This window comes from Parambassis ranga, chromosome 4 (genome assembly GCF_900634625.1).
Source record: "Parambassis ranga chromosome 4, fParRan2.1, whole genome shotgun sequence".
Taxonomy (NCBI): domain Eukaryota; kingdom Metazoa; phylum Chordata; class Actinopteri; family Ambassidae; genus Parambassis; species Parambassis ranga.
Window position 1 is genome coordinate 18,385,622 of NC_041025.1, and position 27,836 is coordinate 18,413,457.

The following is a 27,836-nucleotide window of genomic DNA, read 5'->3' on the forward strand; positions in this document are numbered from 1 at the left end:
ACAGGATGTATTGTACAGGAGCAGCTGATGTTTAATCTGGTGTTAGGACTGGTAATCGAAGCTGAAGCAGCCTGTAGTTCTTCTGAGAATCAGTGAAATTACTGGTTCCTGGAACCAGTAATTCACCAGCAGATGTTTCTGCTGAACCATCATCACTACCTAGAAAACATGTTGTTTTTGTTCACAAAACCTGCAAATTAACCTATTTTTGAAAACCCTGGACCCGAGAAGTCAGGATACTTTCTAATAGTTTCAATTCAATTTTATTTGTATATCATCTATTTCAATCTAAATTTGTCCCTGGATGCTTTGCAGAAACCCATAACGTGAAACTGTCAAATTAAATTAAAATGAAGAAATTAAGAAACCTTTATTAGTCCCACAATGGGGAAATTGCTTAAGGCAGCCCAGCAAAGAGTGCCATACACCAGTGAGTACACTGGAGGCTATGCGGGTAAAGTGCCTTGCCCAAGGACACACAACAGTGACTAGGGAGGAGTTGGGATTGAACCACCAACCTTCCAGTTATTGGACAACCCTGCTATACCACGAGCCACTGCTGCGCAACAAAGTAATAAACTAACAAACTAATTGGTTGCTATGGGATTGTAAAGAGAAGTTATACTAATTTAACAAAAAGTGCATCAGAATGAAATCTCCTACCCTACCTTTAAATGACCACAGTTGAATTCAGGACATGACACGTAACTGTGTCTGACTCATCACTCCCCTCTGGTGGTAAAACATGGTATTACACCATGGCAGGAGCAGGGATGAGCAGGCTAGCGTGCTAGCTATGCAGATGCTTTTATATAACATCACAGCATATTTTTTAAAAATATTACTTATTACTTATTTATTAATATTTTTCCACGTATAAAAACTTCAAGCTGGGCTAAAATACAATAGTGTGAAATAAATAAATAAAATGACTTTACATGTTAATATAGGCTGACGTTAAAATAGAATAAAATAAAATGAACCGATGGGATCTTTATGTTTATTTATGCAGCTGGACACGGTTCATTGTGTTTCTGACAGCTCTGATCCCGCAGCAGACTGACAGACTCTCATCGCCTCTCTCTTTTCTCTCTGCTTCTCAATTGGTCCACACTGCTCTGAGGGAGGAGGAGGAGGAGGGATGGTCGAAGGGGAGCACCGACTTTCAGATGCATTTTATAGGCTACGAGAAAGCATCCACCCCCCCTATAAAAAAAAAAAAGAAAAAAGAAAGAAAGACATAAAGCACTTCGGTCCGAGGAGGGAGCCTGTGGTGGCAGACCGACATGCAGCCGGGACAGCAGAGGAGCAGTTTGTTTAACGCGCCGGTGTGTTTCAATTTTGTTTCAATCTCGAAAAAAGTGGAGAAGCAAGAAAAGCTCTGATCATGTGAATTCAACAAAATCAAAGAACGGAAGAGTCTGGATCACCCTGCTCGGTTGGAGCAGGGGGTGGTGGGTGGGGGGGCAAGCTGTGTGGAGTAAACATATCCCAACAGAGGATGGCGAGGACACTGGCTGATACGGAATAAAAGACATTTTTAAAGCGGTGACAGCTGCTCTCTGATCCGAAAACAACGCGCAGGAGGCGCCGGGATTCCCTTTGTCCCCACGTGTGGATGAGCTGCGAAGAAGGTAACCGTGGAGCCTTTTTTTTAATCTCCGTGACGTAGAATGACTTTGTTAACGTAATGTTTTGTGTGTGTTGTTTTGATCCTAAACGCACAAAGCATTGAATGAAAGTAGGGTTTATATAGAGGGAGGCTTTTGTTTGGCTTTGTCCTGTCAGTAAGTTCAGCTTTGTGGCTTCAGGCTGGTTGTATCAGGTGTTCCCCCTTTATTTCATTAACGCAGGTATGGCTGCATCCCATCAAACAAACAGTCTGTTTGCAAGCTTAAATTACTGTTGAACTCTGTAATAGCTCAAATTTAATGTAGATTCTCTTAAGTATTTATTTGCCACTGATTTCCACTGGATATGTCAGCAGCTTACAAAATGTCACACACAGCTGCCTCTGTACCTGCAGAGAAGTGCCCATGAGCATGATTTTATATCTATCAAACAGTTATATTAACCCTTGATCCGTGTCATGGCTGAAGTGAATTGTCCATTCTGGCATGGAGGATTAAAGTTTCTGTTCAGAGAGCTGTCAGAACATCTGCACACAGAGCTGCAGCTTTTGAATGACAAGCAGCTAAGTGTGCATTTCACTGGCTGATCACTGAATGAATGATGGACATTACAATGCCAAGAAGCACACATGGATGTTTGACATTTTTCTGTGTGGCAGCGTTTTATTTGTGTGTGTGTGTGTGTGTGTGTGTGTGTATATAAAGCTGGGTTGGTTGGCTGAATGCGTGCAGATTATGAACTGGAATGTTGCGCGATAGGATCTCTTCTCAGGTCAAAGAGGAGGTCCCACATGGTGGCAGATCCAGGCCAGCAGGGTATCCTGCTTTGTGATTGAAACTGTGAACAAACAGGGAAAAAAAAAAATCTGCTGATTGGCTTGCTGGCATGCGTTTCTGTTCTCAAGTGTTTTTCTCATTTTTCCTGCTCTTGTGGAGCTCTGCTTCTTCACCCCCCTCCTTTAAATTCTTCAGCTCCACTCAGATGCCTGCCTCATCCTCATCTTTATCCTCATCCTCATCCTCTGCCTGCTTCTTTGTCTCCCAGCCATTCCCTCACTGGATGATGGAAGAACTGTGTACCATTGTTCCTTCATTGCTCTCGTTCCTTCTAAAACTCAGGGCCGATCGATCTGTTGGCTTACAGTCCCATGTTTAAATGTGGAGACGCATTGATCCATGAGTGGAGCCGTTGGTGAAGAGGCACCAGGAAATTCAGCCCCGTAGCACGTGAGCAAATACTTTTAACTCCGACTGTCAAGATTGACTATTTACAAATATTTAATTGGGCTCATTATGGGGCTGAAATTGGTTCCACTCACCCACACTGTGGTTGTGATTGAACACTCGATGATGGGGCCACTTTGACTGCATTAAAAGTGTGTGAGTGTGTGTGTGGTGCTGATGTGGGTTACCCAGTGGGCTCTGTATGCACAAATAACTCTTTCATTACATTCAGTAATTTCTCATTCTGCATGCCTCCCAGCTAATTAAGCCTGCTTAGACTCATGCACTTTACTTTTCTTCCTGCTGGCAACTGCACTGTATGATCACTATACATCTTTATTAGTGTGCAGAATAATACATACATACACACACATACACAGCTGTATGTAGCTTCTGCAGGATTCTACCCAGAGTGAGTGAGTCAGTGCACACATACAGTAAATCTAAGAGTTACTGTAGGAACTGCAATTCATTTCCTGTGGGTGACGTGTTCTCAAGGGCATGATTTACGTCTTATGCAGTTAACACATCCTCACGAGCAAAATACACATCTGGTCGATAAATACATCACCTAGATACAACCCTGGATGGTCAGAACATATGGCCCGATGTCTTATCATGGGACACATAGAGATCCAGAGTGGTAAAGTGACTGGCGGGGCATTAACCCTGCAGCTGACCTTCAGGGTTCGCCTGGTACTGATGTCTTTGATGAACTCTGTGAACATCTGGTCCTTTTCCTTCGCACTCTGGTTGCATTTCCTCTTCTCTGGTTAGGGCTAGGTGTTAGAAAAAAGAAAAACCCATAATCGTAACACCTTTCTCAAGAAAAATGTTCCCTTTCTGCCACAAGTCCTGCCAACAATAACACATATGACATGTAGACCTGCGGATACATATGCAGTGGTAATTTTAAAAGACAAATATCGACCTTACAATACGTTTTTCTGCAAATGATGAGCTGTACGCAGTAAATGGGCAACAACAGCACACATCTTTAAACTGGAGAACCAACAGGACTTTCAAGTCAAAGAAGTGACACTCGGTAGTCCACCAGCAATTGACTTATTTAGCAAATAATATTTTTGATGCTCAGGAACATTGAGTTCTGTATAAATTGTGCGTGTTACACATAAAGACAGTTGCAGTTTGTCACATAGATGTTGAAGTACTGAAGTTTAATGCTTAGCTGCTGAGCAGACTACATCTTTCTTCTTGTGCCAATGCCTGTCACCAGCATAGCTGTCACCTCGGTGCAGCTCACCTTGACACATTTCACTTTGGATCAGAAGTATTAAAGTGAAAATCATGACAGCTCTGGCCATGAGAGCTGCAGCTGGTTGGTTCTGTAAGTTTTTGTTACTCCACAGTTTAACATGATTGAGCTGAGTTTTTTCAGCTACTTCAAGGTAGGGTAGGAGATTTCATTCTGATGCACCTTTTGTTAAATTAGTGTAACTTCTCTTTACAATTATTGTCTGGTTGTCACTCTCTTCCTGCTCTGCGTGCACCAGAGGGGTACGTGCATGATGGCCGAAATCACAGACTGCAGCTCGTCTTCAGGTAATGCCTCCATGTGATTGAGAGGTGTGGCTTCGTGGTGAGCTACGAGAGAAAAGGGACGTGTGTTTACTTTTGAAATCTGGCTGACTCTCACTGAGTTTCAAAATCTCCTACCCTACCTTTAAGGCAGCACCTTTTGACCTTTCTGTTTTTATTGGAATTTTTTGGAGCTGTTATTGTATAGGTGACAGTTGGGAGATGAATGGAAATAACAGAATAGTGAAAGGTGAGTAATGACGTACAACAAGAGTCCTTTGTTGAACAAGAAGCAGAGACAACACAGTTCATGGTCAACACATCATCTTTTTAGTGGCAGTGTTCCCTGAAAAGCTTATGTCCGTCCATCCTCACAGGAATATAAGGTTGATTGTTTCAGTCGGGTGTGTGTATTTCCCCAGCTGCATCTCTGTGTTTACGGAGGCAGGATCTGTCGCCATGGTGGCCGAAAACAATGACCGCAGCACCACGTGTCTAATCTGGGGAATCTATTATCATCTAAATGTGGTGCTTATCTCTACAGTTTGTAGAGTGTATCCAGTGCTAAAATCACAAATGGGAGTTTTCAAAGACTTGCGTTTGAGGATGTTGGATGACAACAAGATCAGATAGAAAATGGTTGATATATCCATTCTGTGATGATAGGAGAGATGAAGAGGACTGTCACCGATTAGTCGCAGTGTCCTACAGTTTTCCTTGCAGCAACGTCTCTTAACCTGGGAGGACTTGTTAGGTAAACTCACCTTACTTCACACCCCACCAGCTGCATACCTTTGTGACATTGCACCAGGTGAAGATCTGCTGGCTGCATCAGGTGCTTATCAGCAACACCGTGCTTCACAGCTGCATATTTTCACACCTTAAAGGTGTTTATTTATATGACATGGAGATGCTTCAGTCCACAGCTTCTGAGTTATTGTCGAGGCAGAGGAGAATCTTGACTTTTTTTTTTGTACTGTGCAGAGACTCATTCTGGAGTCATTCCAGGTACTTGGCTGCCCACCTCTCCATCCATACCTGTCACATTCACCTCTGTGTCCCTGCCTCCTCCAGTCCCTGCTTGTCACTCAGCCCGTCATTTTAATTGCAATATGGATTATTAAAATCTGCAGCGTTTTAGCAGAGGAGGTCTAACAGTGGATATACTGTAATTAAAGGTCAGTTCAGATGAGTCTGTGCACTATTGCTGATGAGGATTAGCTGCTAATTGTGGATGAATATGTGTACGTGTGTGTGTGTGTGGTTTTAAATACTTGTTTATGCTGGTATGTTTGTCTTATTCTGTGACAGTGTGACTATATTTGTCCTGGCTTTTTTTAGAAGCCAGTTAAATACTCTTTGGCAGATCCCCCAGACAGAGAATTCATCTGCTGACTATCCCTCGCTCAAAGAAAAGCCTAATACTCACTGGCGAATGCACGGCGTGCCAACAACCAATTATACTTGTCTGTGTGATTTTACATGGAGATGCTACAAGCGCACACATTTGCCTGTGTGATGTAGCTGTACTATGGTTTTCTCGGCGTCAAAGTAAGTTTGATGCAGCAATCCTGGAGTGTGTTTCTTCCTGTGTGTTCTGCATGATATTAGTGTCATCTGCATACATGGCGTTTAATTTGCTGTTGATGTATGTGCTCAATGTAGCCTTGAGGTATTGTTGCACTTTAGAAACTGTATGTCTGTGTGTGATTGTTTATATATGACAGCATCCATCTCAGAGGATTCCTGTTCTATTGAGACTGAAATACAGTAATACATCTCGGGTGATGAAGGCACAATTAACCAGAGTAGACCAGAGAAACGTCCTGTTATAAATGTCACAATCTTTCTGCAGTGAAATTTCCCAGCCTGGAATGAATATATTCTATTCAGCTTGTCTGTGTGATTTTACATTAGATGGAAATAGATCAGCATGGAATATGTTTGCATGAAATCCAGCTACTATTCTGCTGCCAGGACCAGGACATATTGGCGATTTGACAGCCAATGTTATGTCAATAAACAAGAGAGCCAGGAGACACGGTGATAGGCGTGTTGTGGCTAGACAGAAAACAGCCAGGCATAGCTGACATAAAGTGGCAATTAGGCTGAGAGTCGGGGCCAGCAGGTTTCTGAATCAGCAGAGCCAGGAGATGTAGAGGACCACACCGCAGGACCTGGGTCTTGAGAGAGCCAGGAATAACCAGGCCCGCATCACCACGGGGAGTCACAGCAGGTGTGCAGCATGCAAAGGAGGCTGGAAGAAACATGACAAAGCACAAAAGGACCAAAGTGTTAGCCAGGTAGTAAACAGAGAGCTGAGCGGTGCGGCACAGTGAAAATACAGGGATGGGCTGTGGCCTGATAATCAGTGAGTGTGTGTGTGTGTGATCTGTGCAAACTCTCATCTGTAATGGCACGCAGAGATGTGTGTGTAACTTGCTCAAATTGTTTAGTTTATTTCTGCTCTAAAGTTTTATCTGGGTGTTTGATGTGTGTTTGAAACCATGTGGCCAGTTCAGGTAACTGCACTTTATAGCGCATCTATTTCTCAGCCTGTTAAAGGTTCCCATCTGTATCTTATTTTTGAAAACTTGTAAAGAAAATTCTTCAAAACTCTGCCAAAGATATCTTGTTTTAATCATGAGATAGTTGGCTGTCAGCATAAATCCTCAAACACATTACATTAAATTACATTAAACTGCATTTCAATTGACATGCCATCAGTGAGCTAAAGTGTGGGTTGTTTAAACTAGTTTCCCTGCTGCCTTTTGCATAGCTATTGCTTGTTATTTTCAGTCATTTTAAAAGAAGATGGCTGTCCTCACATGTCGTCTGCCTTTCACACTTTCACTCACTCAGACATTAATTCCTCCGCTGCTCGTGGCAAACATTTATGAATCTTCAGATCCATCCAGCCATCATTGCATCATCTTCTCCGGGCCGTTTTTAGCGGGCTTCCACTTGTCTGGTCGATACAAACATGGCAGGATAATTCCCACAGCTCCGCTGGCTTAATGGAATTGATATTTAACAGTGGATGCATGGATCAACAGGAAGAACAGAGGGCGGCCGTGTGCACACACATGCGTTTGGTTGAGGCGAGATTTTTTAAAAAGAAATTGGGAGGAAGAGGTCACCTGGTGGTGTAATTAAAACAGTGATAGTCAGAGCACGTTTCAGTACAAAGTTATCAAGTACAGAATGAACAAAAGTAGAAGTATCACTGACTTTTAATGCACTGCATTAAAACACTGAAAGACACATTAACATGAATCTAGTATAACTGGGCGGATATTATTTTCATAATTATACACAGTGCACGTGTGTTGTGACATCTGTCGAGTTGTCATGGATTTCTACAACTTTATATCACAGCAGGATAAAAGAAAATAGCCAGTTGGTTAAATTATGTGACGGTTTTACATAACACTATGATGCTTGTTGTTGAATAAGATGCCGTTTTCTGTAAATCTTTGTTGCCTTTTATAAGATTTGCATTTTGCTTTCAAAATATCCACATTTGTGACTACTTACCCTGACATGGTCGCTCTCATATGTGCAATTCTGTGCTCATTTATTTGTAAAAAATGTACACTCTACATCTCCAATGCTATATGTAACAATTAAAAAGTGAAGAAGGGGAATATTCTGCTGCAGCTGTTTTATGCCTGTTTTGCTAAATACTTTGTCTGAGTACTGCTTTATTGCAGGTCACAGGCCGTGGGTGGTGCATTCTGTGGTGTTCGCCAGAGACCCCCATTCAGTCCTGTGTTAAGTAAATGCTGTTCATTTTCTCTGTCTCTCTCTCGCAGACTGACAGTCAGACTGTGAATGAATATCATAATTTAAAGTCATAATTTAGTGATTGAAAAAACAAAAGAACGCCCTCTCTCTCTCTCTCTCATTCCTGACAGTGTATTACCCTCACAGAGCTGGAGCTGAGAGAAATGAATAGCTTGAAAAGATGATTAGAAGTAATTAACATACCAAGCAGCTCATGTCTTCACGCTGATGAGTAGATTGAGGGATAGACTGCATTTACATGTCAAATCAAATATAAAAGGTGCACTTTAAGATGTATCAATAATATTCTGCTCTGAATAATTTATGCCTGATATGTTTTTTTGTAAAACTGAATAATGACGCTTCCTCTTTCTGTCAGATTTTTAGCTGAGCCCAGAATAAGATTAATCTGAAGATCTATGAAGCAGCATTATTAGTATCAAACTGTGAGTTTACATCATTCAGTTCATTCAATGCAGTGTAGGTTAGACATGTAAGAGTAGTAACACTGATGCAAAAGCAAACATTTGAGTTGTTTATTGTGTTTTAACTGTATTAATTGAACGTCTCCTAATGAAGCAACATGTCCTGCTGGAGTCAATGAAGAAGTCTGTAAGTTTGCATGTGTTCAAGGTTTGAAGTTTTGAGTCCAAAGGCTGGGTGACCCTTGACTTCTGAAACAAACAGGTGTGTTACTTCTAAGGCATCAGTTAATGAGCTACCACAGGCTATTAATTAGAGTTGCAGTGTTCCTGCTGTCAAAAGTCAACCTGATGCTCCAAAGCGTCTTTGCAGGATGAGATTAATTGACTTTGTGGCCAATCAATACTCACTTCTCACTTGATGCCATATCTTAGTAATCAATACTCTGGGAAATTGTTGCCAATATTTAGCTTTAAAGTCTATAGTAAAGTCTATAGTTGGGTGGTGCAGGACTCTCATGCACAGATCAATATTTGACCCTGAAGGTTTCAAGGCTGGTCCGATGTCCCCCTTTCTGTACGAGAGAGTGAATGTGATTGGATTAATATCAGGTTACTGTGGAAGTATTATATTCTTATTATTAAAGGATTTCCCTCTCAATCTCCAGTCTTGCTCATCATAAGTCTGTGTTTGATTGATGATCGTGCATCCACGCTCTCAGGGAGGCGGAGCTGCAGTCTGCCATGTTTGGTGACATCAGCATTGGTTTTCTGTTCTTTTGCAGACATTGTGGCTGTTGGCTCCATCAGAGTTTAGGCTACGTTCAGACTGTAGATCTTTAATGCTCAATTCAGATTTTTTGGTGAATGATTTTTTTGGTGTTTACAAAATAATTTGTGTAACCAACATAATTACAACTAAAGATATTAAAAAGAAGACTGAGAAGGAAGAGAGCAGTAGCTGCAGCGTCTGTACAGAGATGTGTGTGGGTGTGGAGTGGTGGGATAGTGATGTGACTGCTTTTAGCGACACTGACTTTATCAGATACTTTCTGTATCACTTTCACGGCAAGAGAGTCGACATCTCCCCCATCTGTGAGCAAGCGTGTTGGAGCGTCCTGGCAACAGGCACTTGTTGCTAACAACACCGCTTATCTGCCCGCTCCTGTGTTGCAGAATTGTGATGTCTGTCGCCTTTCACGCAAAAGTCGGATACTACACGTACTGCATAGCCGTTCAGACTGAGGTCGCATTGCAAAAAATCGGATGCATATCTGATTTAGGACCACATATGAAAGTGGCCTGGGTCAGATATAAAAAAAAATCGGAATTGAGCTGTTCAGACTGTCATGACAATATCAGATACAGGTCACATTTGTGCAAAAAAATTGCGGATTTGGGTCACTTTAGTCTACAGTCTGAACGTAGCCTTAGTCTGGTTCAGCTGGTCCTTTTTCCTGAACTGGATCTCCCAGGTGGATTTGCAGGAACAGGACAGTGGCATATGGGATACTTTGCCCCGTGTAACCAGATTTACAAAGAAACGCAGGTTTAGCATGTCATGTTTTATGCAGCAGGTTGGTAATCTGACAGATTATTATGTTATAATCTATAGAATCAAAACAATAATCTGAGTAGCACTTGGCTGTTATTTTAGTAGTTGAGCAGTGATGTGAATAAAGTTACAGCTGTGGATATAGCCACAGCCAGAGATTAACCTCTGACAGTAGTCTGGTATGATTGGGTCAAATACGGGTTTGATCTCATGTGCCTAATCCCATGTTGAACACATGTTTTTTTTTTCTCTCTCTCAGAGGGTGTGAAGGGGACTCCAGTGCACAGAGAGAACCCAGTACAATCTGTACTCTGTAGGTTTAAAATACAGAGTGTGTGTGAGACACACTCACATCCTAATGTATGGGGGTATCTTACATTCAGGGTCTAGACTTGGAACACTTACAGTAATAAATGGTGCCAAGTATGTGTAAAACAAGTGTGCCCCACAGGACTGAAGCCACCTGCTGTCATCCAGCTACAGGCCCTGGATATCACCAAAGAGCTGAACATCCTCACTAGTGAGTTCAAAGCCTTCAGCCTGGTGCAGAAGAATGAAGCAGCGTAACAGATTAATATTACGCTGCAGAACAAGTTTTGGCCTCCTTATGTCCTCTATCTTCAGGCAAAAGCTGCTGTCTTATTCAGTATAATTGGCCTAATTAGCATAACTTTAGGTTAGTTTTATGGTGTGCCATCTAGTTAAAATGTGATTGATGGTCTCACTATATTTGCCATATTATTAATAATATTATAGTAAGGAAACCACTGGTTTAAAGGACAAGCTTCTCCTGTTAGCCTGGTTTGTATAGCTGGTAACTAGCTTACTGTCCAGATTACACTCCGCAGTAAAGAAGGATGCCGTGGTAACATTGTTGTGAAACAGCCGGCCTTTATTTCAGGTCTCACAACAGCACACTGTACCTGCTTATCAGATAAGCAGTAACTTAAAACCATACAGTCACAGGTGGCCAAACAAAAGAGCCATGGTTGTGACCTAATGTGGCCCAGTACTTATTTCACACACACCGGAAGAACAGTGTTTACCACAGCAACAATATGTAAACAAGTGAACCATAACCTCCTCTAAAGGCCATGATTTTGAAATACTATAATAATCCCATCAGGGAATTTGCTCCACACTGGAGGCAATGCGGGTAAAGTGCCTTGCCCAAGGACACACAACAATGACTAGGGAGGAGTTGGGATCGAACCACCAACCTTCCGGTTATTGGACAACCACTGCTGCCCAAAATAAAAAACAAAATACCTTTTAATACAAAAAATGTATACGAAAATAATATGCTGCATGAAAATAATTTTCAAATAAAACTATTTTTTTGTTTTTTTTAAAACATTTTCTCAAATGGTGCATTTTGACAAAGGGGAAGTGGGTCATCTCTTTAATCAGTGTCATCTTATATGCAGGACAATACAGTATTTTATTATTTTTATACATGTATTAATCATAACTTTAAAAAAACATATGGCAATTAATACAGAATGACGTGAGAAAAAACTTTGTGACATCTTTTTTCTTACAGTGTTTTAGTGTAAACATAACTTGACATGTTAGGTTCGTTAACTGTGCATCTGATTTACAGTACAGAGGCACATGTTAAAATCAGTTCTCACCAACACACAGACGCACCTCTCCAAGACAGTCTCATCTGGATGGGTGAAATATTGATTCTTTTGTGCAAACTGTGTCAAACTGTCCACATATTTCTTAAAACTCACACTTTTTTGTGTACTTACACAGGAATCAGCCTCAGCATGGTGTTAACGTACATTAGAAGGTAGGATGGGTTGTTGATGGTGCCAACCTGCACTGATCATTTTGTCCAGGAGTCCTGGGTTTGTGTCGACACTATGGCACCATTTCTTTATTCTAGTGAAGCACTTCATGATTGGACAAATTTGCATTTCCAATTGAAATGTTTAAGTTTGAAATTTGTGGCAAAACATTCTTGTCATGTTCACAAGACGATTAATTCAAAATGATGTGATGTTTACTGTTGCGGGATGAGACTGGGTTATTGGTTGGGTTATTATGGTGTGCAACATTTCTTTCTAACTCTGCTTCCACTGTGCATCGCCGAGTATTTACGCTCTTCACTGGCACACTCGACAGGAGTGCTGCCCTCACTTTGATTGCTCCCCCTTCATTAGCGTGACACTACTCGAAGGGGCGAATGGAGCAATGCTGTGCTAATGAAATGTTTTAATTTGCTTAAGAAGAACATGTGAGAAGCTGGTTTCCCCTGACATGTCAAGCAGGGGTTGCCCGACAGAGAGGTGACAGGTTTGACGTCAGATTGTGAGAAGGGAGAACAGAGTGACTACAAGAGGAACGGAGGGAAAGGAGATGTTGCTCATTAGGAAATCCCTGAGCTCTGGGTTCTGTCTCACACTGATGATCTCCATGAGGAGGAAAATGAAGTCCCCGGACATCAGTGGTCCCAGGAGCCCCGCCTGTAAACTGGTGATCACAGGTTTGTTTTAGGACGATGAAGTAATCTGCTCTTGTTTCAAGGTGGTTTCAAGTTACAGCACAGCAGTGATTTACTACATGATGGTTTGCCAAATTCTAAGGTGAAAAAACAGTTGTAGAAAACGTGGGTGCGGTGAATCTATTTCCACTGCTCTGACCCTTCACTCTGTGTGAGTTTTTTTTCTCCTCTTCTCATGTGGGAGGCTCTCAGTAGGCTGTAGGCCGCACAATGATGTGAAAACATGATTACTCAAGCTATCAGCAACATTAACACTATTGCTCATCGTGTATTCTTGCGCGAGGAACGATGTTAAAGCCCACCGTGTGTGCGGCCTTCTACGGAAGCATGACGGAAGCATGACTGATTAGTGATTAAGCCGTTTTCAGTGGCTGCTGTCTGATCAATTGGTACGTGCTTGCACAAATATATCAGTAATCGGGAACTGATGGAATTAGTTCCCGATTACTGCTGAGTGGAAAAATCAAACATGTCAGCCAGCTGTTAATTCCTTGATTGTTTTGCAACATAACTTTCTTTCTTGTTTATTCTATCACTACTTGACTTCCTCCTTTGTTATAATTACCATGACTGCTAGAAAGCTCTGTGAGTGAACACACACACGGCTTTTTGGGTGTTTGCTGAAATGTTTGTTTTTCTCTTTGTTAGGACAGTCTCTAGATAAATGACAGTAATTGTGCTGTGGGAATTTGTTCCTCTTATGAATGTTTCCAGAGAAAACACAAGGTCTCATGTCGTAGCAGGTGTGTCAGTGTTACGTGTCTTATGAGACGAGTGGCAACACACCAGCAGCAGCACTACCAGCACCGATCTACAGTCTATGACTGCATAACATACTGCCAGCGATCGCAGACACTTTTATGCTGTTTATCTGTGGTGATGAAATTAAGCTTAAAGACTTTAAAGTTGGCCCAATTTTATCTGTTAAATACTAAATCAAATATCATGTGAAGCCTGCAACATACTCCATCAATTATTAAAGGGATTAGCTCAGTAGCACATGCAAGAGCCATGTAACAGATCCCAGGTCATGTAACGGTTTAAAGCTTTTTAAGCTCTTTGTAGCTTCTGAGTAGAAACAGGTATCAGATCAGTTTGGATTTGCACCAATGTGCCGCGCAGATAAGCAAACGTATGCACCGATAGAGGGACAACAACGGTGTGGTAAATTTTAAGTGATCAAAACAATCTGTTGTAACGTCATGTGAACGACAGTGCATGTGGATTGTGTTGGTTGGCAAGACAAATGTGAGATAACTGTGTACCTTTTAAGAACCACGATTTGTCCTACACCTAACCGAGTAGTTTTGATGTTGTCGCCAAACCACAAATACTAATAAAAGTGAAGATATTGTTTGTGATGAAGTACTGAAAAAGTGAATTAAAACTCTGAAAGACCTGATTTTTCCACCGATCACCTCTTCATCACATCCCCACTTACAGACTTACATTGGCCTTTGCTGTATGACACTCACACAACCAGATAAAGCAGCCATGTGTCATGTATGACACATTCTGGCGTTGGTGTGTGCAGATGTGTTGCACCAAAGGCACCATTACCCACAAATGCGAACATGTGCACAAAAAACTAGCATGAAAAATGAAAGACGTGCCATGTAGTGAACAGGGTCTCTTAGGACACATTTTACAAGGAAAATGGTTTCCATCCAATGGTCGCCATTTTAGTTTACCAGGAAAAAAATAGCATGAAAAGTCAGGCTAGAGATTCTGCTTATACTTATTGTTATGAGACCTTTTAATGGTTGTTTCCTAAAGGGATGATAAATAAGTTATGCACGGTGTTGTTGGATATATGTCCCCCCCCCTGCTGGATCTGAGGGATCAGGATTTTAAAGACAATGAAGTCCATAGTTCACCATCCTTCTTGATCTTGTTCCTGTCAGAGGTGTTCCATCACAGAATCACCTCAATGCAGTGCTAGATATATGTTTATGTCTGTGTTATATGTAGGTTAGCTTGCATGGTTTCACTGACTTCAAACAATGATTCACATTGAGTCATTTGTGCTTTGTTTAACGAAGCTTAACAATTCACAATACAATAAGTCAGAGATGTTCTCTTCCAGATTGTTTGAAGCTGTGACATCCATAAATGTGGACGGTGCCGCTGATGGTTTCTCTCCCTCCGTCGGGCGTCCCACTGAGTCAACAGGGAAGGCAGGCAGGCACGGAGAGCTTGTTATCTGTCCTCTGTTTGGCTGATACACAACATGCTCTGCTGATGCCACCTTCAGTGACGTTGTTGCTTGTGAACTTGAGTGTGTCTGTACAAGATTAGACGAGACAGAACATCTTGTCACTGAAAATTGTGTCCCTCTGTGATGCTTGAAACTAAAAAAAAAAATCTAATTTAATTTTTTTTTTTTTCATCTCATGCTCCTAGTATTGACTTTTTTAATATTCAACCGAGGCCATGATCTTCCTCTGACCTGCACCAGGTGTTATAAGTTGCATGAACATTTCTATAAACCATCTGTCCCTCTTTATTTGCCTGGAGCTGATAGAAAATAGACAGTTAATTAAATACATTAGATGTTGTGCTGAACATTGTTTGACTGAACACAGCACATGTTTTCTCATCTCATTAACTATTGATGCATGAAATGCCTCAATCAGAAATAATTTATTGAAACTAGGCAGAGCTACAGGTGCAGCAGAAGAGAATGTATTATATATATATATTTATTAAACATACATACAGGCTAAGCAAATGGAGCAAGTATGATCCTGCTTGGCCACAGAATCCAAAGCATTTTATTTAGTTTAATTAAAGGTAGGGTAGGAGGTTTCATTCTGATGCACTTTTTGTTAAATTAGTGTAACTTCTCTTTACAATCCGATAGCAACCCATTAGTTCGGCAGTTTCACATTAAAAGGAAGTCACAGACTTTGCAGCTCGTCTTCAGGTAATGCACGTTCATGTGATTGGGAGGCGTGGTTTCGGGGTGAGCTCCGAGAGAAAGGGGCGTGTGTTTACTTTCAAAATCTGGCTGACTCTCAGTTTTACAAAATCTCCCACCCTACCTTTAATGAAAAGTAGGAACACTGTCACTGAAATGGTGAAACATTTTGAGTCGGCCTGCTTTGTTCATACACTTGCTGACATTAAAGGGTTCAGCTGAGGAGATGGGGGACAGTGGAAAACATATAAATAGCTGATATCATTGAACTGCAAAAAGGTAGAGCAAAAAAACAACCAGACTGTGGTTAGGTGGCCTAATCAAAGAAAGTAGATAGTGTAAAGATGCAGGAACATTGTTTTTTATTTGTATAATTACATTTCCTTCCACTAGTGTAGAGCTCCTGTCAATTAGTATCTTTCCACATTCACCAGTTGCCAATGATAGTAAAATAATACAAAAATGATGTAGACTTATGTGCATGAAATGTAAGACTTTTTTTTTGCAGGTATTTTTGGGAGGTAAATTTAATCCTACAGAGTTCACAGTGACTCTTTGCTGCAGGAAGTGACTTTGAAAAGTTTGTGCTGTTGAGCTAAGGGTTACCACCTCCACTGCATGCTGTGTGACTGCAACCCAAAGGGAAGGTCACACAGAGGTCCCTTCTTTCAGAACAGGATGAATTTACTCAGCTGTTCATTCCGACTGGTTTTGTCTGTGTGTGTGTGGGGACTGTTACCATTTACCATCCATTATCCAAACATTAACACAAATGGCACCTTTTCTGTATTATTCCCATGCAAAAGACGCACATGCGTTACATTTTTTGATCATGTTTGGCCGTGCTTGTTTTCTGTCTTCACAGCTGTCTACCCTAATGCTTCTAATTAAGCAGAAGTAATGCTAATTAGGATGCCCCAAAAGATCCACACAAATCATTCTTCTTGTTAGTACTGTGCATCATCCCCAGAGGTCACAGTGCTAATCTGTGCTCATAAACCGCTTTCTACCTCTGTGCTGTCGAGCACAATTTTCAAATCTTCTCTGGAACACCAAGTTCCTAATTATCTGCTGATGATGCTGGTGACTCTAACTGATTGTCATCCCTACAGAGAAGCCCTGACACTGATAATTCCCTCTGAAATTATTATTCTTGGCATTTTTAAATAAGTATTATTCAGGCTTTCTGTCTAATGAGCCCAACAATTCTCCAAATATTATAAAGTTATCTTCAAATACATTTGCAGAAAAAAAGCATCTTTAATGTTGAACAGTTCTTACTGTGTTAAGCTCAAATAAAGTTAAACCACCTTGCAGGGAAAGACTCCAAATTACAACCGCAATCATTCAGTGTTTGCAACTCTGCTACAAGAAGTTGTTCCACATGTCATTGAGTTATCTTTGAAATTGCCTAAATCCTGATAGCAGCTAATGTTAACTGTCGTCCGTGCAGTGAAATTCAGACAAATGATGCTATAAAAGTGATTTTCAATAAGCATTCATTATTCCTTGAAGGTGTGAAGTGGTAATTTGTTGTAAAAAAAAAAATCACTTTTGCAGATTCGGCTTCTTTCTCTGCTGGTGAATTTATATAATATCCTGAGGGCTCCAGTCTGTTCACGCTGACAGATCCATCTGCATCAAGGACATGAATGTCTTGTATCATGTAACAGGATGCATATGGCGTCTCCTAACAGCGGCATGACCCCGTGTGCTTACAGCTTCGTGCAGAAATTGTCAAGTTGCTTTAAGAACAGCGAGTGGTCGCTTCTATTGTTTTCACTGCAAAGATCAAAGAATGAGAAAGCTGCTGCTTTCATGGACACTCGTAGCTCTTTGATGCTGCATTAAAAGTTTAAGATGGTTCAACTTGATGCCATGTGACCATGGCAACCTCTCTGCAGCAAGGAAAATGATACCAGAGTTGATTTTGCCGGGGTCTGAATGAATGATCCACTTTGTCTGCAGCAGACTGGAGAGTAAATAAAATGTTCTGTGAACAACATCAAAGTCTGAAAGTGCCACATGAAGAAACCTGCCATTGTTTATGTTAAGTTAACCCACTCAGTGCCTAGAGTGTGGTGTGGAGAATAATAACGAGCAGGCAGCATCACTATAATAAGAAAATTGTAAAAAAAAAAAAAAGTAGTCTGCAATGTTTGGAATAAATATGATGTTATACCAGCATTAGCATTATCATTGAGCAGACATCATGTTTTAGCCTATGTGCTTCAGTTAACACCATGATGACTGGTAACACAGATTCATTAGGTTAGGTAAATACCTGGAGGAAAGCCGACCTCTCTAGCCGTAGCCACTGGCTGTGACTGCTGCACATGTAGGCGGCCCTTGTGCTGTGGATGTTGCTGTTCTGCCTGCCGAGTTATGAGCTGTATCCCACTATAGCTGCCTTTAGACCTCCACCTACAGTACTTGTGAGGCTAATTAATTAACACATCCAGTGCCCAGTGTTTTGGTCCGCTAGCTTAGAGCCTACTTTAGCTTTGAATTTATGAGACATGACAGTGGTATTAATAACCTTTGGCAATTAAAAAACTGTAACTGTGTTTCCCAAAATGTTAAACCGTTCTCATTTAAGAGGACCTCATTGAGTCTTCTCAGCTTATTTTCTCTGACTATTTCTTTCTTTTTTTCCTCCTTTAATTTCACACCTCATTTTTTCCCCACCTTCTATAACTTCCAGCCTCTTTTCTTCACTTCATTAAATCCTCTTTGACTCACTTGTAGCTTTTCCTGCCTCTTCATTTCATTTTCCCAGCCCTTTCTCGTCTAGTTTCACCAAATCGTCTTAAAGGGATCTCTTCTCAAACCTCAATCATCTGTGTTTTTCCTGTCAGGCTTTCCCCTCTGTATCTATTTCCACTCCTCTTCATGTCTCTGTGTAACACCGAAAGCTGAAAAGGACAATTCTGTGTCACAGGAGAAACATATAAGTTGTTAAGATCTTTTAGGGCTGCCTGAATTGCCTCATTAGAGTCGGGCTCCATGGCTGTGAAGTCAATCTTGTCTGCTGCCTTTGAATGATTAGCATGGGGGGAATTAAAGTGTGCTGAACCGTTAGGGCTGCTCTGGGTTTCATTAGCTGGTTGTTTCATTAGAATGTAAAAATTACAAAAAGAGAAAATACAGTTTGTAGATGAGAGAGAGAACTCAAGATGGGAAAGCTAGTTTCAAGCATCAAGGGAAGAGCTGGGGGACGTATGATTGCTGTGTTATTACAGTAATGGTGTGACGTGTGTCTGTTATTGTTTGTCTCCCGCTTCACACATAATCAAACACACATAAGCTGTGTGATGAGATGTGAGTGTGCTTAGAAGTCTTCAGACTGCAGCAGGCCTTCTCAACAAGATTGTGTAACCCCATGTTATGTAACATAAGGAAGTTAACAACAAAGTAATACAGAGTTGGCAAAATGACCATTTATACCCTCAAACCCCTCATCCAGTTTAGACAGACAAACCCAATGAGCTGGAAGGTTCTTAGCCTTTCTGATGTCTGTTTGAGTTGACACATTTAGAAGACGAGGTAAAGCAGCAGGAGTCTGAGGTTGGTGTCCCCCTGACACTGAGCTGTTTGGTTTTCTCTTCAGAGCTGAATTTGGTTAAGTTTAGCAGTACACACAAATTTGTGACATTGAACACATTTCACAAGGAAAACTGTCAGTTGTGTTGACCATACTGATCATGTGTTAGCCTGCAGTGGATGCATGCAGTCCATATGGAAAGCAAAAGAGTTTCTTTTCACCTTTCTGCAAGCAAGGCTAGCACATCATATTTATCAAATACCTCAACAAACTGTGGCTTTAAACTGTTTCTTCAGCACGTTGCAGGCAGTTATTTCCCAGGTTTGCTTAACTGCTTGCTCTGGGGTCGTGCTCCAGACAGTCCCTACAGACAATTTGTATTGCAAAAGATGATGCTATACAGACAGAAATGAATTGAATGGGGATGATGATGATGGACTCACAGGAACATTGGCGTGAACTCTGAATTTAGAAGCAAGCACCAGTTTGTTGTCATGTGTGAAATATTTTCTAAAGAAACTTATACTGTCCTAATAAAGTCCTAATATTTCCTTACTTGTACTCTGGCAGTGTTCATCCTATTGCTTTCACAGTACCAGTGTCACACAGCCAATCAAACTCTAGTAACTGAAGTGTTTTACTTCTACATCTAAATTTTTCTGTAACACAGGGGGAGTGGATGGAAGGATAAATAAAACAAAAAATGAGTTCAACGTGGGAGCAATCATGTTGCCCAAGTAGCGAGCCAGCCTCTCAATCAGTGTGTTATTCCTACAGGCTCTTTTGGTGTATTTTGCACATTATCACATAATAGAGGATTTTATGTGTCATTCAGCAGTGGTAATGTGTTGATGTATATCTCTCAAAGGAGTGCTATTAAAGAAAAAGCTGTTAAGATGTTTTTACTCTGCTTTCATAAGCTCAGTATTGATGCACAGGGAGCTGTGTGGGACAAAATGCAATGAATTCAGAAACACCGTAACCTGCATTACTCCTGAAAGTTTCAGTTTGAAGGGATATAAAATGCACAAAATGACCGTTTGATCTGTGCCTTGCAGGTTTGCATGTGAAGCTGCTGTGGTTGGACAGCACGGGAGATACTCAAGGAAAGATGAGGAAGAGTCGGAGCGTTCTCACAGTGTCTCCCAACAATGTAAGTCAAAATCTCTCTCACTGCTTACATAATAGTGTGTGCATCTAGCAGACATTTCATCAAACAACCTTTGACAGCTGTCACCCTTGCTGTATAGAATGAGCCCTCATTACTGTACAGGATGACCAAAGCCTCCTGTATACACACACCCCGGGGCCCTGAGGTTTCTCCGGACATCGCCGGGAGGAGATGGATGTGTGAATGTAAATGTTTACAGAAAACATATTTTATTCTGGCAGCTCTCTAGTGATAAAGTCTGTCTGATAGAGAGTGAAGAAGGGGGGTAATACACAGCAAGCGAGTGGGTGTGTTGATGTAATTGAGCGTAGCTGCTTCACACACTTATTGATATCGTGGAAGAACGCATGAAGTGTTGATGTCAGGAGTTTTTTTTCTGTTGCTGTCTGTGAAAAAGCCACTTTCAAATGTGACTTTTTTTAACGTCCAAAAGTGAAGAACCAGAGAGGGAGACATGAACACTAAGGTGCAACTAGAAAAATTCCCTGACTCTGAGAGACAGCGACAGATTTATTTTAGAAGAGCAAACCTTTAGAAACAATTCAGGAGATTGCTGAGGCAGGACAGAGGATACAGGATGGTATCCTTTTGTTCACTTTTTTCCCGCTCCGTGTCAATCCTCCCTGTTTTTTGACAGCTCCTTTCTGCTTCAGCTGACTCTCTCTTCCTCCACCCTGACTCTCTTCTACAAAAACTTTCCCTTTTGTTAGCTCTGGAGCTCCCACTGTGTGCTCCGCTCTCCTTCTGTTTCCGTCTCTGCTCGCTTCTCTTCTTCCCTTCACACCGTCTTGCAGGTATAATGCACAGTATGTTAAGTGGTGAGATGTTTAAACCCTTATCCAGTGTTTATTTTGGTTAATTGCATTCATGTTGGGGACATGGCTCATGTTTAGCACCTGTACATTCATACACAGTGGTTGTACATATGCGGTGGCTGTGGGTGTTCTTTTGCGCACATAGGCCTTAGCTGGAGGTGTGGGTGTGCATTACTCAGGCTGTCTCTTTCACTCCCCATGTTAGTTTGAACATCGTGTCCTTTATTGCTTCATTTGAATCTTACCCTCACCAAAGTACGCTTCATTTTTTCATTTCTTTTAACTTTTTTGTTACTCTCTACCCTCTAAATTTGAACTTATAAGTCCTTTTGTGTTGTTGTTGTTGGACTGTCAGCTTCGCCAAAAATACATGTAGTGCTGTGACTCAGTAGTGTGTTTTTCAACCACTGGATCAGAAACAAAAAATTAAGGCCAGACTGTTCCTGGAGCAAACCCTTGAGCTCAGGCCGTGATCCTAGTGGACTACAATACTCAGATAAACACGTCCCACAGCAATGCTTCTGAGGTGGTATTCCACAACAATGTCTTCATGTTGTGTGATAAATGCCACAGGATGGTGGCAGCCTCTTCCTTTCAGGCAACAAATTATACTGTTGATCAGGTGGGACCTTTGCATAAACCTAACCAGATATTTTTCTAACATCACAGTGACTGAAAGGAATACAAAGCAAGAGGAAGTGAGGAGAGCAGCAGCTCCTTGTGAGGTTAGGTCTGCTGGATTTAAGTAGGTTTTAGGGAAAGGTCATTGTTTCCTTTTCACAATGACACATCATGCTTTGCCACGGCGATGCATCTGTCACCAACAGGCAGATTTTACATGCACCACTGATTCCCACAACTACAGCAGTGTGCAGGGTGCATAAACTCTGGTTGTCTTGAGCTCCTTAAACATTCAATGTGTAATTTGTGTGATAGCATAGGCTGGCATTGTAATAATGATAATGGTTTGAAGTAATGTGAGAATAAAGCCCAATTTAATTATCTTGAAAAGAGTCTTTGAGGCTATTGGTAGTCGAAAGAAGCCATAGATGTCAACCTTTCTTGGCCTGAGGCAGGATTCAGTCTGACTTGTTTTTTAGAGACGAGTAAAGGCCAGTAGAAATTCAGCATTTGAGCGTCGTGTGTACGTTTTTTTTTTTCATTAAAGGTAGAGTAGGAGATTTTGAAAACTCAGTGAGAGTCAGCCAGATTTCGAAAGTAAACGCACACCCCTTTCTCTCGGAGCTCACCCCAAAACCACGCCTCCCAACCACATGGATGCACATTACCTGAAGACGAGCTGCGGTCTTTGACTTCGGCTATCATGCACAACCAGCCAATACTCCGTGCAGGGTCCACCCGGAGGATTGGCTGAGGTTTTTAGAGTTTTATAGCTTCCACAGATGATTCATATTCTTCATTTTAATGAGAAACTGCCAAACTAATTGGTTGCTATCGGATTGTAAAGAGAAGTTACACTAATTTAACAAAAAGTGCATCAGAATGAAATCTCCTACCCTACCTTTAACTAGAAGAAACTGTTCAGGAAAAACAAACTGATAATATCATTAATTGACCGGACTGACGGCATTGGCAGCAGTTACATTACAAGCTGAGTAATTAAGTTGTACTTTCTTTGTTCCATAACAACAAAATAAATGTATTTATTTATCTCTTACTGATCAGTAGGTTGCTAGGCAACCGGTCTAGTGCTTCACACGTGTTTAGCTGTTTGTCATAGTGAGTTTATGAATGAACTCATCATAATTTATTTTTTTTAAGTGTTTTCCATATTGATAAAAATATAAGTGTAGACACTGGACAGGTGGATTGTGGCTCTGTGTTTATAATATAAGCCTGTGAGTTTACAGTATTGTGTTTCCTGAATCGATGAGGTTTAGTGTGTTTTAAGGTATGACGTTCTTAGTGGTTCTTAATTTCAGCTCTAGTAGGAGGGATTTGGTGTAGCCGGATTGGAGGGGTGTGAGCAGATATGATGATTTGTCCCATCCTGAAGCTGACGCTTGTGTTGGATTAGCTTGGTGTGTACAGTGAGGGTGAATGTGCAGGTGATTAGGACGCACACAGAATTCATTCTTGTGGTTGTGTGAGTGTTATTGAACTGTGGCGTGCTGAAGGACGGACAGATGTCTGTATGCCCCACCGACCTAATGACCTCATTCCCATGCAGATGGCAGCCAACCAGCTCTGATCTGATCAGCTCTGCATCTCTGTGTCTGTCTTGATGTGTGGATGTGTGCTTGAATGCTTAGTACCAATTGTCTGTGATTCTGCGAAAGTCAGCAAGTAGATCCTCACTGAACCTTTAGGTAACCTTTTGCTTGCTCTGTTAAAATCTATTTCTGTGGTTTTGGATAAAAGCTTGTGCATTCATCGCTGTCATCAAGTCGGTCCTCGTCCTTTAAAAAAAAAAATCCATCCGAGGGTATTAATTTAATAAAAACCTTTAGACCTTCTCTTCTTAGCAGTGTTAATTAGGACAAACTTTTTGACATCACAAGTCTGCAGTAATGCAAGAGCCCACCCCCCCCTCCCCCATTAAGAGAATGGATGGATTAAAAGAGTGCATTTTATCATCTACAATTTCTGATCAAAATATCACATAAATCCTCCATGTCTATATTAAGTGACTGGGTTGGATGCTCTACTCTGATTGGTCAGCTGTGACCAGTCGTTTCTGAAGCGCAGACTGTTGCTATGGACCCATGAGACAATCATCATCAGATCAACCAGGCGGATCACTTCCTGTTTGCTTATTATTATTTATATAAATTGCTATGAAAAAGGGAACATAATTAGTATTTTCTTCATTGATTTATCTCTTTAAAGTTTTATTTGAGCAATCCATGATGCCTGCTGTATCACATTTTGCAAACTCATGACAGTTTTCTTTTCAGTTTGTGTAACCACAATGCAAAATGGTTGAAAATGGCCGACACTAGCAATTTAGTGAAACACTTCAACTTGAAAACAGGGTAACGAGCAAACCATCATTTTAAATCTTTTTTCACTGGCAGCAATTTTAAGAGCAATTCAAGCACTTTTGGAAAAGAACAAAATTTAAACGGCACCATGCAAACGCTATTTCCTTGAGTGTTTTGAACATTCATCGATGCCTGCAGACTAACCTTGCAGATCCCATTAACAAATGTAGTTTACATTTATGAGTTAATTGAATGGCTCAGTTTTTAAATTCTTTTTTAAAAGTGATCAATAACATTTAATTAAATATTGTGTGTCAGTCATAGATGTGGGAAAACAAGAGCCAAAACAAAAGCACATCTGGGTCATTTTGAAAGACAGCCACAAACAATAATGTTTGTTTTTAGGTGTTATGATTTTATCCGCTCCTCTTGTTCCTCCATTTGCTTTTTTTTTTTTCTCTCTCCCATCTGGCTCTTAACCTCTCTCGCTGCCTCTCCCTGTCAGTCTCTCTCACTTTTTACAGCATCCATCTCTTCTTATATTTCTCACTCTCTCTCCCACTGGCTGTTGGGCTTCTATTTACAGGGAGCGTGGGTCAAACTGAACAGCTGTTCATTCTCCAATTAGAGAGCCTAGAAGCTGAGGGTTGAATTTTAGCCAGCATCATCCCTCTCTCCCTCTCTCTCCCTCCTTTCTTCTTGTCCTCCCTGCTCTGGCCTGATCTCTTTTCTCTTTATAACAACCTCCATCTCTCCTCTCTTTTTCCTACATCGCTCTTAACTGCACTGTAATCATTCTATACCCTTTCTTCGACTTGTCTCTTTTGTGTCCTGTCAGGAGGAGTGATGCTTGTAACCACGTCAACAGGCACTGCTCTTCAGTGTCATCTTGGGATTATCTGAACTGTGACCTCTGTCACTTTTTTGTCCAGTCTGTCACCTTGCTTTGTTTTGAGCTCATGCCGTGTCATTCTCTGCATGTCTTCCTGCTGCATGGTCAGTGTGATGCTTTTAGTTCTGTGCAACTGGATATTTCCTTAACTTCAAACCCACAGTTTTTGATTGTCACCATTTATGGCATCATACCAGTGACAGCTTTGGCCAAAGGGGGCGTCATGTTTCCTGCAAGTCCCAGAGGAAATATCCTCAAATTTTACACAACCATTCACTTGCAGTCAGGTTGTTTTTTTTTTTTTGTCAAAGGTTACTCTGACCTCATTTTAGTTGTTTATCAGGTACGCCATGAGGGAATTTCTTTAAATGTGCTGCAGATGTCCTTGGATTGAAGGATGAAAGCTCAGCATGAGTTCATGCTCAGTCCATTCTTGTGAATTCATCTCAGAAACACGTTGGCATTTGTTCAGATAAGTGTTCAGATGAAGGAAAGGATAAAAGGAAAACCTTGTTAGTAAGTCTTCAAAGATGAAAATATGTGTGTGTGTACTTTTTTGTTAAAAACAAAAGTTACCTGCACGAAAATGGAACTTATAAATGGGCTAGAAACATAGATCCCTGAACTCCAGCCTGCCCCCAGTCGCTCCTGTAGTCAGACTTTTGTGGCTTTAATGGTCTCATGATAAAATGACATCACCCAATATGCTCATATGCTAATCTATGCTGTGTATGTTGATGATGTACATTTTGAAAAAAGGAAAATACCTTTAAGATGGTGTCGGGCTTGTAGTGAATGATTCCTAGAAACAAACACATGGACAGACGAAGAGGATGGATTCCATCTGGAGCTCAGTCTGCTTCTCATCCTTTGTCATGTCTCCTGTCTGTCCAATAAACTGTCCGTGCATGCATACTAAATAAATGAAGCTGAAATAATTTGAAAAGGGCCTTCAGCACATTACACCCAGCGTGTTTTTGTGCTCACCCCTACGACAAGCTAAATTTATCGCACGTCACACATTTTCTATGGAGAGGGGAAAGTAGCCAATTTATTTTATCTCTTGTCTGAGACACAGGGATCAGGCTATTTCACAGTGATAAAGAAAAGATGATGATAAAAGAAGGAAAGGAGGGGATAATAATTCAGCAGTTTTATTAATATCCTGTTCCTCTGTCAACCTCAGAGGAACATTTCATCACTTTAGCTGCCTATAAATCGAACCAAATGGAGTTGTTTGTCCTGAAGTGGCCCATTTTTTTTTCCTAAAGAAAACTCTGTGTCGTTGCGTAGAAACATGGAAAGCAATATTTGAATTCAGAGTAATATTATCATGACTTTATTGCTTCTTTTAAACCTGCTTATTCATTCTTTCTCCCATTAACATTTACATAATTGCACAACTGTGTAAAAGGTTGTCAGAGTGAAGAGTTTCATTGCAAATGCAGCTGGTAGCAGATGACACAGAAATATATCAAGCAGCCAGTGTGTGTTTTATTCATCTATAAAAACAGGCCCTCAGCACATTGTAGCCATAAACACACATGACTGAGATGTTTGTATGCACAGGATGGACTCAATGGAAAATGTGTATGTTGTGTGAATGTGTGTGCTTCTAGAAGCTGTAGATGAATATGTCTTTTTTCATACAAAACTAATCCGTCTCTTTCAGACGCTCCCCTCCCTCGTTCTTCATCTTACTTCCATTCTCTCCAGCACTCCCTTCTCTTCTCTGTGAGTACTTCCTCTCATGCCCTCACCCCAGCTGTTCTAGCCTTTCTTTCTTGCTCTTATACTCTCACTTACTTTCCTCTCAGTTGGACCTTTTTCCCCTCCCTGCTCCTTAGCCTTGCTTCTGTACCACCTCCTCTTTAACTGGGAAGCAGGTGTTGTTTTCTCGGCTCATCTCGTCATTTCCTCCCTGTTGTTTTGTTGCCTTGGTGTCAAAATGGCAAGAGTGTGGAGGGATTTGAGTGTCGGCGGGGGTGAGTGAGAAATGGGAAGGATGCCAAGAATGCTCTGTGATGTAGTATGCTTACAGTCAGAGATCTCTCACAGATACATTTAAAAGCAATTGTTTGAAGCAGGCAGTCCGACATGACAGAGTGGTCGATTGGTCTAAGGTGATTCAAATGTTTTCTTTCTGTGAATAAGTGCATGTCAGTCTTTCTGTTGGGGCAGGATTTATCACCATGGTTCCCTGGGCAGTAGTAGAGAAGCCCAACATGAATCTATGTTGTACTAAGGGCATGTTCTGGTCCAAACCATGAACATTTCCTTTCATAGTCAACACATTGAACGATAGTCAGCCGGGTGACACATATAATGCAATACATTGCTCGTACAGTAGGGGGTAGCAGAGACATTCCCGGTGTCAAGCCAGATGATATTCAGATCAAAATGGCTACTGCGGAAGAGTATGTTCTGATGGAGAGAAGATTGAAGCAAGGCGTCTAGAGTTTTCTTGAAGATTTTTCCTGCTCATCCAAGCAGCTTCATCGGTTCTGAACCAATGAAGCTGCTTGGATGAGCAGCGAAACGTCTTCAAGAAAACTCTACAAGTCCAGACGCCTTGCTTCAATCTTCTTTATGTATGATGACCATGTTCGGCAGCGCAAAAAAAAGAGCATGCCAAATATAGAAAGTGTTGGGAGGGTGGGAGGAAGATGGAAGTGGGGAAGTGGTAGAAGCCTGGGATGAAGATGATGCGTGCAATGCATTCGCTTCTGCGTGTCCTTGCATTAACTATGAAACGGCTCTAAACAAAATCAAGTATTCGTGATACTGTCCACCAAACACGGTGATCCGTACAGGTGGTTGGCTGTCGCTATGTTAGCAGCACTTCAATCAGCCAAAATCCTAGTTAATCCCCCACACAAA

General features: G+C 41.2%; 1 protein-coding gene across 1 annotated transcript in view; it reads left to right on the plus strand.

Moving 5' to 3' along the window:
* The first annotated feature begins 1,603 nt into the window (after positions 1 to 1,603).
* Positions 1,604 to 27,836, plus strand: part of pde4ba (phosphodiesterase 4B, cAMP-specific a) — a 143,415-nt gene continuing 117,182 nt past the window's right edge. Inside the window, exons 1-2 of the mRNA XM_028404519.1 lie at positions 1,604 to 1,634; positions 20,192 to 20,286. Of these exons, the coding sequence (XP_028260320.1) occupies positions 1,619 to 1,634; positions 20,192 to 20,286 (111 nt within the window). The 5' untranslated portion in view covers positions 1,604 to 1,618. The remainder of the gene's footprint in view (positions 1,635 to 20,191; positions 20,287 to 27,836) is intronic.